This window comes from Papio anubis, chromosome 11 (assembly GCF_008728515.1).
Source record: "Papio anubis isolate 15944 chromosome 11, Panubis1.0, whole genome shotgun sequence".
NCBI lineage: Eukaryota > Metazoa > Chordata > Mammalia > Primates > Cercopithecidae > Papio > Papio anubis.
The window spans coordinates 38,299,023-38,312,395 of NC_044986.1; the positions used below are offsets into that span (position 1 = coordinate 38,299,023).

General features: G+C 45.4%; 1 protein-coding gene across 50 annotated transcripts in view; it reads left to right on the forward strand.

The window, feature by feature from the left end:
- SORBS1 (sorbin and SH3 domain containing 1) overlaps positions 1–13,373 on the forward strand; it is a 254,758-nt gene that overhangs the window by 201,571 nt on the left and 39,814 nt on the right. For 32 of the 50 annotated variants that reach the window (XM_021943495.2, XM_021943508.2, XM_021943501.2 and 29 more), the window contains 4 exons: positions 5,612–5,784; positions 6,291–7,769; positions 8,429–8,514; positions 12,100–12,267. In XM_021943495.2, the coding sequence (XP_021799187.2) occupies positions 5,612–5,784; positions 6,291–7,769; positions 8,429–8,514; positions 12,100–12,267 (1,906 nt within the window). The remainder of the gene's footprint in view (positions 1–5,611; positions 5,785–6,290; positions 7,770–8,428; positions 8,515–12,099; positions 12,268–13,373) is intronic. The other 18 variants (XM_017963129.3, XM_017944142.3, XM_017944129.3 and 15 more) reach the window with 3 other exon arrangements.

Below are 13,373 nucleotides of genomic sequence, written 5' to 3' on the forward strand. Positions count from 1 at the left end.
CTTTTTCCCTTTAATCTGATTTGAGAACAAAACACAGATCATAACCTGAAGAACTGTATGAAACAGCAGAGGTCCTCCTCGTCTTTACAAATGTGTCAGAAATCTGTATGCATGTAGGCATTTAATTTAATAGAATCATTTATTCCACTAATGTTTATTGAACAACCATGCAAGGCACCAGACATGCAAAGATTAAGAAGATAAACTTCCTGCCCTCAAGGGGTTCCAGGTGTAATAGGGGAGACAGATTTGTAAATAACCAGAGTCCAGTGGGGTAAATGCAATGATGGGGCCCAGGAGGGAGGAGTGAGCACCTATTGTTTTGTGGAGGGAGAAAGGTTAAACTTTATAGAGAAGCTGCAAATAAAATGTGAATAACAATATCATCATAAATATAATGTTTTTCATGCAGTACAAAAGACTATAAAATGAAACTTCTAGAGGATTATCTAGACTCCCTCCTGCAAAGCCACAGTTAACAACAGTTAGGTTTTTTCTTCTTCTTCTTCTTGAAATAAGTAAATAATTTTGAATGGTTAATGTAAGCTTTGTGAGGCTGGAACTTTGTGTCTGTTCTGTTGCCTGTTTATGCTCAGTAAATATTTGTTGACCAAATAAATGAGCAGTAGAATGACATGATGAGATCTTTTCTAGACAGAGATGACTGGAGGGCGTCGGGGCTGGAGACTCGGGGAGCAATGTGTGTTTGTTGTACAGTTGTAGGTGAGTGATGATAAGGCGGGAGGTGGAGGGCAAAGGGATTAATGTGAGCTGGGTCCAGGACAGGGAAGAAGCAGGACTTGATAACTGATTAGGCTTAAGGAGCAAGGAGAGGGAGAAGGGGACCGATTTCCTGAGCTTTCTGGGTTGGGCGATGGATGATGGTTTGGGACATGTTGAGTTTAAGATACCTGAGAAACATTCAGATGGATGTCTAGAAGGCGGTTGAATGTATGTGTCTAGAGCTCAAAAGAAGTGTCTGTGTACATAACGGATTTGCAGGTGGATTTTTGTACAATCTCCCCATGCCTATTAGTTTTGCAAGTGAAAGAAATTGAGGCCAAGAGAAACAGACTGTTTGCAAGTTTTTCAACAAGAATGGGTTTGCCTCCACTGATCCACATTCCTTGCTGGAGTCAGGTGGGAATCCCAGTCTCCAGGACTCTGTCCACTGCCTCCAGAGCCTGCCCAGTAGCACAATTGGAAATAGTTGGCCCTAGGATAATTGCTCTGTTCTCTCACTTTATTCTTTCAGCGAGTGTGTTTTTGTTGAATCCCCTTGAAACTCAGCAGCCAGCTCTGCATCTTAGCCAGAGGCTGAATTCTCTGTGCTAGCTCTTCTTGCTTGCTCTTCCTGAACCAAAATCTGGCTTAATCAAGGCTGCTCAGAGCTGAGCTTCTGAACTTAACTTGTTTGGTTAAGTACTCAGCTGCTATTCCTGATTGGGCCTTTCTCAACCAGCTGAGGGGATAAGGCGGCTTCTCTCATCATCTCTGGTACACTTGAACAGAGCAAGTACTCTGTGACCTTGGGCAAATGACTTTGACACTCTGGTCTTCAGTTTCCCCTTTTGTACAGCGAAACAAATGGTCTCTCTTCAACATTAGAAGAGCTGATGGACATGATACACTTAAAAACATTGTTGTGGCTGGGCACGGTGGCTCACACCTGTAATCCCAGCACTTTAGGAGGCCAAGGTGGGTGGATCATGAGGTCAGGAGCTCAAGACCAGCCTGGCCAACATAATGAAACCCCGTCTCTACTAAAAATACCAAAAAAAAATTAAAAAAAAAAAATTAGCCAGGTGTGGTGACAGGCGCCTGTAGTCCCAGCTACTTGGGAGGCTGAGGCAGGAGAATCACTTGAACCCGGAAGGCAGAGGTTGCAGTGAGCCGAGATCACGCTACTGCACTCCAGCCTGGGCGACACAGCATTGTTGTAGAGCTCTTAGGTATTGTTTTTAAATGAGGAGTGCCTTGGTTTCAAAATGTTGCACATCTGGAAAAAGCATGTTTTGTTAGCTTTGGTATCAGAAAAACAATTGGCTGTGGCAAATCCATTCTGAGAGATTTCCTGAGTGCTGGTTTATCGTTCTGGTAGGAAGCAGGGAAAAATGGTGATAATGGGTGGAATAAGGCCAGAGAGTGAGGTGGCTGAGGGGTTGCGGTAGGGTGAGATCTGACCATTGGTGAAGTAGAACAGAGGTATGAGGTCAGGCAGCCAGTTATGGCCAAGAGTCATGACAGAACAAAGTTATTAGGAACTTAGGAAGATGACTTAGAAGTTCTGGCCAGGCCAGGTGTGGTGGCTCACTCCTGTAATCCCAGCACTTTGGGAAGTTGAGATGGGTGGATCACCTGAGGTTAGGAGTTCGAGACCAGCCTGACCAACATGGCGAAACCCCGTCTCTACTAAAAATACAAAAATTAGCCGGGCGTGGTGGCGCACGCCTGTAGTCCCAGCTACTCGGGAGGCTGAGGCAGGAGAATCACTTGAACCCGGGAGGCAGAGGTTGCAGTGAGCCAAGATGGTGCAACTGTACTCCAGCCTGGGCGACAGAGTGAGACTCTGTCTCAAAAAAAAAAGTTCTGGCCAAAGCTGAGGCAATTCAAAGGATAGCAGGCACAGCAGAATGGAAGCTGTTGTCAGTCACTCTGTTAAAAGAAAAACTTTAGACAAATTAAATTTAGCAGATTTATTTAAGGTATAGAAGGATTTATGTTCCAGCAGCCCTCAGAACCAGGGGCAGTTCAGAGAGCTTCACCCAGCAACATGGGCAGGCAGCATTTATAAACAACAAAAGACAGTGAGTACAGCTACAGCTGGATTGGTTGCAGCTCCACAGTTGCCTGTTTGGGCATTTATATAGACATGGGCTGATCAGTTGGTAGCCTGGGATTGGCTGAAGCTTGGCTGCTGTGATTGGCTGAGACTCAGCTACTTGTTATAAGAGCATACTTTTAGATTGTAGTTTGTTTACATAGTTAGGTTGCAGAAGAATAGGAACTCAAAGTATGGAGGCAGCCTCAAGCCCATTTTAGTTTACTGCTCTCCAATGCTGAAGGAGGTGTGGTAGCCCCAAACCAGGGTGGGCGGGGCTTCAGACACCGTACCTTCAAAAGAGACCTCAGTCACCACAACTGTTGGTCAGCAAGGATAAAGGACATCTATTCATGGATGTTTTTGCTGTTGGGGTTATACAAAAAGAGGAAACATAGCATTAAACTGAAGGGCAAAATCAGAAAATGCAACCAAAGGGAAGAGGGTGGATAATGAATAGGAAATTTAGAAAAGGGACATATTTATTTTTAATTAGGAAATTCAAAATTATAAGCCAGTTTAAATCAACTCACATTTATTTAAATTGGCATATGGTGCCGCAGCCTTGCAAGCTACCCTCGGGTTCTTCCAACTCCTCTAAGTAAAGAGGAAAAGCATTTGACCCCCACATCTAGGCCAGAGTGAATGAAGAGGGCCCTGGGGGAGCTCTGACCCCCATCCTCTGCAGTCCCTTGAAATAGGGTGGGTGAAGCCCTAAGCCCGAGGTGGGTACAAGGTGAGGCTCAGTAAGTGGCAGCTCTGTGAGGGGATTACCAGTGCCAGAAGCAATAGTATTGCTCAGGGGACTTTATTATTCTAAGGTGGAGATGTTGTGGTATTCTACCAGAGTCCCCACCTCTTTTCCGTTTCTGACTCCTGCATCTGGTGCCACTCATCTTAGGGGTGTATATATGGTGAGTAACACTCAGCGGTGATGGTGTACAGGGAGCTGGAGCATCCCTCAGCTCCCCTCTGGTTCCCGTAGTGTGCAAGCCACTGCCTTCTTAGTTGTAGGGAAATGTTGTATCTATCAATAAAACAGGAGCTGAAGGTTGGGCACAGTGGCTCATGCCTGTAATCCCAGCACTTTCGGAGGGCAAGGTGGGAGGATCACTTGAGGCTAGGAGTTCAAGACCAGCCTGGGCAACATAGCGAGACCCTGTCCCTACAAAAAAATAAATTAATAAGCAGTGAAATAAAACAGGAGCTGAGAGAGAATATTATCTGTGTAGTACTCAATGGCCTGGTTCAAGTTCCAGCCCTGCCATCCTGCTAACCTGCCTAGTTTGATACGTTACTGAATCTCTCAGTGCCATGTTTCCTCATCTGAAAAATGGCAGAAGTAGGATTGTTAGGATTGAAGTGAGAATGACCAATAGGCACGGTGCCTGCCATGTAGGATGCTCACCAAGAGGCGTGTAGAGTTGTTTTTGCTGTCATTATCAGTGATCATGGGGACTCAGAGGCTGCAGTTATGCACAGAAAGAAAGGCCAGTTTCCCGAAATGTAAAAGCATCACATTATTCATCATTGCTGGATGAGTAGAGGGAAATATAGCTGGACAGATGTGTGATCGAGCAGTCACAGTTTGTGGCCCCTGTAGAAGCTAGGTGGCGGGAATATGGGTGTTCACTCTGTAATTCTTTAAGCTGTTCTATATGTTAGTTGATGTTCACAATGAAACAGAGGGATGAAGGAATTCCACCTAGCAATGGGTCTTCAGAGCTGAAAAATCTATTTTGATACCAGTAACCTGAGTTCGGTAGGAATAAAAGAAGCCCAGCAGAAGCCTATGTGGTTCTACGGGACAGGAGTCATTCACTTAACTGAGAAATGTGTGTGTGTGTGTGTGTGTGTGTGTGTATGCGTGTATGCACGTGCATGTCTGTGCATGTACGTGTCTGTTTGTGAGCGTGTGTGTGTGTGAATGACAGTGTGTTAGTGGCAGGCATAGAAAAGTGGGATTAGGAGAAGGGAGGGACTCGGTGAGTAAGTACCCTTAATTTTTTTTTTTCTGTGCCTCACCTCATTCCAAAAGGAATTTGTGGTAACTTGCAGAAATACCTTGATTTTAACAAGATAAAAATAAATGGAGGCTATAAATGAGCAATCATTTATGCTCATACTGCATGTCATGTCATAATCTTCTGAACACAAACTTTGAAAGAAGTGAGTGCAAATGTGGCCGTGACACTAAGAGCCCATAGAATCCCAGGTTCCAATTTCACTTGGTCACTGATTTTCCTGGATACCCAAGACAGTTGGGCCTCCCCCTTTCATTGATGATTTTAATATTCCAAATGCTTACGTAGAATAACCCAGAAAAATAATCCAGGTAGTGGACTTGGAGTAGCTGGCACTGCCTGGCTACATGACAGAGGCACCACTCATGCCCTCGACTGCACCATCTTGCGTGCAGCCATTGGGTCCTCCTGCACTCCCCTGTGTGTGATCTTCCCCCTGTTCTTCCCTATCCTTCCTCCAACCCTTCTTCCCCAGGCGGCGTTCCACAGAATTTTTCTTTTAAAGCGCAAATGCAGCCATTTCAGTTAGAGAACTTTGCTATTTGGGCAAGATTCCTGAGCATTCGGGGCTCCATGGGCCTGTCTGTAGAAATGTGTGTCTAAAAAGAGCACTCTTTAGAAAGGACAGTTGTTGATTAGGATGCCGGCTGTATTTCTTGTCCTCAGCAGGTAATGTGCTGTTTGAAAAATGTTAAAAGCACTAACTCCTATTCTTATCTTTATGTTTTCCCTTTTCTCTCTTTCTTTCAAAATTACCTGTTCATAGTATATATTCTTCCAACTTCCATGCAGTGAAGAGGGAATCAGATGGGGCTCCTGGGGATCTCACTAGCTTGGAGAACGAGAGACAAATTTATAAAAGTGTCTTGGAAGGTGGCGACATCCCTCTTCAGGGCCTGAGTGGGCTCAAGCGACCATCCAGCTCGGCTTCCACTAAAGGTAATTAACTGGGTGAAGCCTGCAAGGCCTCCATCTCCCATCCACCTCCATTCACTGAGCGTCGGCCGTGGTGAACCTCCAGCAATGGGGATTAGTCGTGCCTTGTTCAGACCCACATCCAGGCCTCAGAGCCCTCTTAAATTCCCTCCCCTATTTTCTTACCGGCCATTTTTCTTTCTGGTTTTAATAGTTTCTGTTCCTTTGACCCCCCCCCAACCTTGCTCTCCTTGAAGATTTCTCTCTCTCTCTTTCTCTCTCTCATTCTAATTATCTTTTCTTAGAAATTAGCTGAGCTTTAGTCATTCCTAACTCTAGCAGGGTAGGCATTTTTTGTTGTTGCATCCTTGCACCTGCTTTGCAGCACAGATTATTTTGCTTCCGGACATCGACTGGAAATTTTTTAAAAGCCCTTATGACAAATGAGCATGTTACCTTTCCTTTTTCTTTTTAGCAGCTTTCAGCTTTAACCTAATGGGTCTATTTATTTTATTCTGCATGCTTACCAGTGGATCGTAAAGGTGGGAATGCTCACATGATTTCTTCATCTTCAGTCCATAGCCGAACGTTTAACACTAGCAATGCGTTAGGCCCTGTGTGTAAGCACAAGAAGCCCCTGTCAGCTGCGAAAGCCTGCATTTCGGAAATCCTTCCTTCCAAATTCAAACCCAGGCTCTCGGCTCCCAGCACTCTTTTGCAGGAACAGAAGAGTATCCTCTTGCCCTCAGAGAAGGCTCAAAGCTGTGAGGACCTTTGTGTTTCCGGTTCTTTGAATGATTCCAAAAGAGGCCTCCCCCTCCAAGTGGGAGGGAGCATTGAGAACCTGCTCATGCGCTCCCGACGGGATTATGACAGCAAGTCGAGCAGTACCATGAGCCTCCAGGAGTACAGCACCAGCGGCAGGAGGCCCTGCCCTCTCTCAAGAAAGGCTGGGATGCAGTTCACGATGCTTTATCGGGACATGCACCAGATCAACCGAGCTGGCCTCTTCCTGGGCTCCATCTCCTCCTCCTCGAGTGTGCGGGATCTTGCCTCCCACTTTGAAAAGAGTAGCCTGGCATTGTCCAGGGGTGAGCTGGGCCCCAGCCAGGAGGGCTCGGAACACATCCCCAAGCACACCGTCTCTTCCCGCATCACCGCTTTTGAGCAGCTGATTCAGCGGTCCCGTTCCATGCCATCCCTGGACCTGTCCGGCAGGCTGAGCAAGTCTCCCACACCTGTGCTGTCCCGGGGCAACCTGACCTCAGCCCGCTCGGCCGAGTCCCTCCTTGAGTCAACCAAGCTTCGTCCCAAGGAGATGGATGGGATGAACTCCAGTGGGGTCTATGCCTCCCCAACATGTAGCAATATGGCGCACCATGCCTTGAGCTTCCGGGGCCTTGTGCCTTCTGAGCCCCTCTCCACCTGCTCTGATGACCTGGACCGCTGTTCAAATATCTCCACTGACAGCAGAGAAGGCAGTAGCAGCAGCGTTCACGGAGATTTCCCCAAACATCGCCTCAACAAGTGCAAGGGCACCTGCCCGGCCTCATACACTCGCTTCACCACCATCCGGAAGCATGAGCAGCAGCAGACCTCTAGACAGCCCGAGTGGCGCCTGGATTCCAGAGGGGACAAGAGCACCCTCCTCAGGAACATCTACCTAATGAGCCCCCTTCCTTTCCGGCTGAAAAAGCCCCTCCACCACCACCCCAGACAACCTTCTCCTGGTGACTCCTCAGGCCTCCTGGTAGGCCAGAAGCCAGACCTCCCCAGTCAGCCCCATCAGGACCAGCCCCCTTCTGGGGGGAAGCCCGTGGTTCCCACACGCCTGTCTTCCCGACACACCATGGCCAGGCTTAGCCGCAGCTCAGAGCCCTCTCAGGAGAGACCCACGGCCCTGGAGGACTACCCAAGGGCCATTAATAATGGAAACTCCGTGCCATACTCAGACCACAGCCTGGACAGGAACAACAACCCACAAAGTGAACTGGCACCATCCCGCGGAGGTGGCATTTTGTGTGTTTGCCTAGTCTCACCTGCCCGTCCCTCCACTTTGCTTGCATTATCCCTTCCTCCTCTGTGCCCTTGGTGCTCATTTTCTGGTCTGTCCTTTGTTTTCTGTTTGTTTTGCTTGGCAATTAATCATGGCTCATAGTGGCTGCACTTCTTTAAAAACAAAGCCCCCATGTCATTTAGACTAACCACCAAACTGTGTTTCGAAAGAAAAATTGGCCGTTTAGCTCAACTGAGAAATGTGTTCATTTGAACTCCTGAACCCCTTGCTGTTTGTACCAAGCCCCAACATATCCCGTGGTTTTTTGAGAGGCAGCCTCTCTCAATGGCCCTATATGTGTGTGAGTGTGTGCCTTGTCCCTATAAGGTCCTGCACGCCTCTTTGTAGGGATACTTTACAAAGAAAGTTCTCTCATTTTGCTCACCTTTTGCCTTCTGAGTAGTTTTCTTTGCATTAAAGTAGTTCACAAATAAATCCAAAAAATGGGGCAGGGGGTGGAATTTTTTTTTCCTTCAGAATTCGACCATTGATCATTGATCAAGAATGACTTTAAAATTTTGATATTTATAATACATGAAAGGTGAACTATTTTCCCAAGCTGGTTTCCAGCGAAATCTTTGCCTGTTTTAACTCTACTTTATTGTTTTAAAGATTCAGAATCGCCAAGACATTTTATACCAGCTGATTACTTGGAATCCACAGAAGAATTTATTCGAAGACGTCATGATGATAAAGAGGTAAATCCCATCTTTTAAATCTCTTAGCTTTTGCTTGGAAAAATGTATGAAGAAAATAAAGATTCTAGACATCTGTCAGAGAGGTGACATGGTCTAGCAATTGGAGACAAAAATTGAGGCTTTCACAAGTGATTTTTTTTATATGACATTGAGCCTATGTCATATAAAAAAAAATCACTTGTGAAAGCCTCAATTTTTGTTGACTTTTTTTTTTTTTTTTTTTTTGGTCGACTTTTCCAAAAAGTAGGACTGATTTCCCCACAGGCACTAGGTTATAAATGGCAAGTCCAGCCAGCACTGCTGCATGGGAGATATGGAAAGAGATTGTCCACTGCAGTACTTAATGCTCTGTAATCTGGGAACCAGAGTTTGCTCTTTCATCCCCCCTCAACCCCACGCTTGATAATCCCTAAGGAAATCCGCCTGCGTATTTCTCCAATACTGCCCACCCCTCTGTTGGCACAAAGCATTGTTCAAATTGAGAAGGATGCAATAGGAGAAAGGAAAATGAAAAATAGTAATGACCTTGATACATTTTATAAAACAATTTGAGGAAGTTGCCTATAACTCTGTTGCCTTCAATTCAGAAGAAGGCAGATACACCAAGAAATACTGGAAAACCCCAGCCAAGAACTTCAAAATGTGGATATTTTCTTGTAGCTACTGAAATGCCTGTCCTGCCATGGGGTGACTGGCAGGGCCTGGGAAAGAGCCCCTTTTCTCGGGGATTTGGGAAGAGGTGATTCTTTGTATCAGTCAAATGGGCAAAATCACAAGCTTCTGCTGGGATAAAGCATTGTGATGATACATGCTTTCTGGGCCTCACATCCCCAAGAAAAAGAGTCCTAGAGATTAAACAAGCTCCCGAGCCCATATTCCTGAAATGAATTAAGAGATGGAAAAATCACATTGAACTGGTAGGAGTGGGGGAGGGAGTGCATGTGTACACAACTCTGTCCCATTCACGTTCGAGTCTGAAGCCCTTTTTCTCTGTTGTTATGCCCTGTTGAGTAGTTCCAGAGTTTAGGTGGGGTTTCCTGAAGGATTTAGGATAAGGCTGACTTGGGGACAAGTGGGATGATGATAATTATTGCCACCAGATGGCGAAACAAAAGACAAAAATAAAAGCACCATGGCCAGGCGCAGTGGCTCATGCCTGTAATCCCAGCACTTTGGGAGGCCAAGGCAGATGGATCACTTGGGCAGGAGTTTGAGACCATCCTGGCTAAAACGGTGAAACCCCATCTCCACTAAAAAAATACAAAAAAATTAGCCGGGCATGGTGGCGGGCGCCTGTAATCCTAGCTACTCGGGAGGCTGAGGCAGGAGAATCGCTTGAATCCAGGAGGCGCAGGTTGCAGTGAGCTGAGATCGCGCCACTGGGCACCAGCCCAGGCGACAGTGCGAGACTCCGTCTCAACAAAAAAAAAAAGAAAGAAAGAAAGTTAAACCGCTGTACCTCTCCCCATCTCCGAGCACAATTGAACAGTATTCAATAAGGAACTTGCACCTGTCCATGGAAAGAAACAAGATAAAGCATCTGATGTACAGTTATTATTGTAATAACTCACTAATGATGAGTATCCGTCAAGCCATAGAGCAGATTCATTTCTATAGCTCTTTGTTAAATATTTCCTGCCACAAGATACAAGATTCCCATGTATGTAGGCCGGGGCTGCTATGATGAAGGAAGATGAAATTCCATGTTAGTAATATAAGCCCTAGTCTCTGACCTAGAAGGTTCTATGGGACAATTCTTGCCTACCACATGGGAGCTGTAGTTTATCTAGTGGCTTAGCAATGGATATATTAGAAGTTACATAAGAAGGTGAGCAGTTGTCTCCTGAATAACACTGGCTCATAGATCCTTAAAAGTTTTGTGTCTTTATCCATGGTTTTTGGCTTATATGGTTAAACTACAGTGCTGAGGGACTTACTAAGGTCAGATTAAAGTACTGGATTGGGAGCTTTGACCCATTTGATATCCACTTCCACTGATTATGTTTAACTCCAGCCAGAACACAAGGGGCCGTGAGTAAGAACTGTGGCAGTCTCAAGCATCACTCCATTCCCATGGCTACAGAAGCAGCTCACACTTCCCAGCTCATGGGATGTCAGTCAGGCCCTCCCCATTGCAAATGCTTTATCATTAACATGGATTTTCAGAAAATGAGAACATATCAGACTTGACAGGAACATTAGTGGTCATGTAGCCAAGCCCCTGGTTTAGTCCAGGAAAGGACCACAGCAAGGTAGTAGCTTGCCCAGGGCTGCATAGTAAGTTAACCTATACCAATAGCAGAGCTAGAAACCAGGGCTCCAGATGCCTGGACCAGCACTCTTTCTATAGCACTGGGCTTCTCAGAGGACTTTCTCATGTCTTTTCTCATTTATCTTTACAACTTACTTGAGTACTGGAAATCCCACAGCCATTTGATGAGTTGTCACCTTGTTATTTGTAGTCTCTGGAGAATCGGCCCACCCTCCTTTGGGGTTGCATGTCACATGAGGCATTTAATTGCCTGCTGGAAGAAGCCTACTGTTTTCCAATGCTAAGAATCAGTTCTAATTCATGCTTTCCTATAAGGAAAGTTAATCCCAGGAAAGTAAGATTGTCTAGTATCAGAAAACACATTTAAAATTCTGTTCCATGGGGTCATTTTAATAGGCATTGAGGGCATTTGGTAAAAAGCAACATTGTTTGATTTTTCAGAGAAGCCTTTAAAAATAGAAATAGATGACTTTTTCCTTACTCTAAGAGAGAATATTTCTTTTAATCTCAGGTACCATTATTCTTAGGGTTTTTTTCTTTATATTTATATTCTTTGTCATTCCCTTTAACTCAGCTTCATTTCACCCAGTGAAGAAATCATTCAGTAAGAAAGCAACTGATGCTCTCTGTCGGCCACATAATTAGCCTGTGGTGTATATCCTAAGGCCTTCTAAAAATTGTGCCTAGGGGAAGACTTGGCTGTCTAGAAGGGGCTTCATCTTTTCTAAAATGGGCTGCTCCACTCTGTCAAGAGCATATTACAGTAATAGATACAGGAATCACAAAAACGACCTGGTGCCATAGACTTCACTAGCAAAAGCCTATAGCAGGTTTAATAGGCCTGAGATGGGCAGGAGGAACTGTCCATCCCTGGTCCTGCCAGGGGAATATGCTGTGGGAATATATCCTTGCCTAAAAACAGGGTAGAGATGGCACTTCCAGCCTCCTGCTGCCAGCCCAGCATGGTTGGGAATGCCCTGGATGTGCCCCTGGCTCACCTGGCCTTTTGCTGCCAGGAGCAGGAGGCTTTGGACTGCGCCGGGGGTAGGTAGTTTGCCAGACAGTGTAATCATGTGGAATCATCCTTCCCCTATCCTGGCTTTCCCAGTGAAGTGCTGCCTCCTTTCTATAGTGTTCGGAGGGTAATTACGATGGGAGTGTAGTAGCTGTGGCTCTAAGGCCCTTGTGACAGCTGACCCTTAAAGCCTCTGCCCCGTTCACCCAGCACCGCCTTCCCTAATTACTTTTGTTGGCAGTTTTCTAATACGCTGGAACAGATGATTCACTGCCCATTTTATGCAATTTTATGGCAGAAACTTTTAGCGGACCAGAGACGACTTAAGCGCGAGCAAGAAGAGGCTGATATTGCAGCTCGACGCCACACAGGCGTCATTCCGACGCACCATCAGTTTATCACTAATGAGCGCTTTGGGGACCTCCTCAATATAGACGATACCGCCAAAAGGAAATCTGGGTCAGAGGTCTGTTTTGGTCACCTCAATCTGCTGCTTGAACCAAAGCAATATTTGCCTATTTGCCTCCCCTCAGCATTGCCCTTTGTAGGCCAATTTAGTTCTCCAAACAGCATTTGTCATCCTGGCCTCCCTTAGGCTTGCTTTGGCTTCTTGTGGCTGGTAAATAGACATGACCTCATTATGTCCTGTGCTCTGTATGTTCAAGCATGCCTGGCTGGGGGACCGGGGTCTGCTGGCACATGCCCCTGTTGCATGCCTTAGAGCATTGGCTGCCTTCGTGAGTCCAGCCCTCCACATCCTGCATTTTATCATGCTACTGTGTTGCCTGTGCGTTCTGCTTAGAAACCTGATACCTGAGTCCATATGCATTGGTAGCTATGGTGTGGACAGTTACACAATTCTTCTTGGAAGAGATGGTTAATGAAACTTTACAAAAGTTAGCTTAACAATACTTTGTACCATTTACAAAGGCCTCCAAATTTAGTGCCATTAATTTTGAAATAGAGAACAATGCTGCTGCTCACATGTAGGTGGATGAATTGTGTGAAACGTTCAGTAGTGCTGCAGTAGTGCGCCTCACTGAAGAATTTTGAAACCCAAAGACTTTCGCAGTTAGGATAAACCCACAGAGGGTAAGAGAGTTCTCCAAGGGACGTTTCATTTGTTCTTTTAGTTTTGACATTTCCAAGCCTAGGCTATGAAAGCTTAATATTATAAAAGGAAAGAGAAGAACAAACTTTGAAGTGATTTTTATCCAGATCTTGGCCTCCTACACTAAGGTCAACATGTTGAAATTCTCATGCTAGCCAAATACTGGATCTTGCGTAAGAGTTTATGCTTTGCCATGTAACCCTTAAGTAGCCCCACTGAAGATGATCTTTTTTAGGGAAAATGGGCGTATCTGGGATTTGGGGTGGGAGCTAGGGAAATGGGGGAATAACACCCAAAGTATGTACTGTTTTATATCCTTTCAATACAGTAGCTTAATATTTATGTTTATTTATTTATTTATTTTTTAATTTTTATTTTTCTTTCTAGAAGCATCATTACCTATTCATCTTTTTTTTTTGTTGTTGTTGTTGTTGTTGTTGTTGTTGTTTTAGAAATGTGAC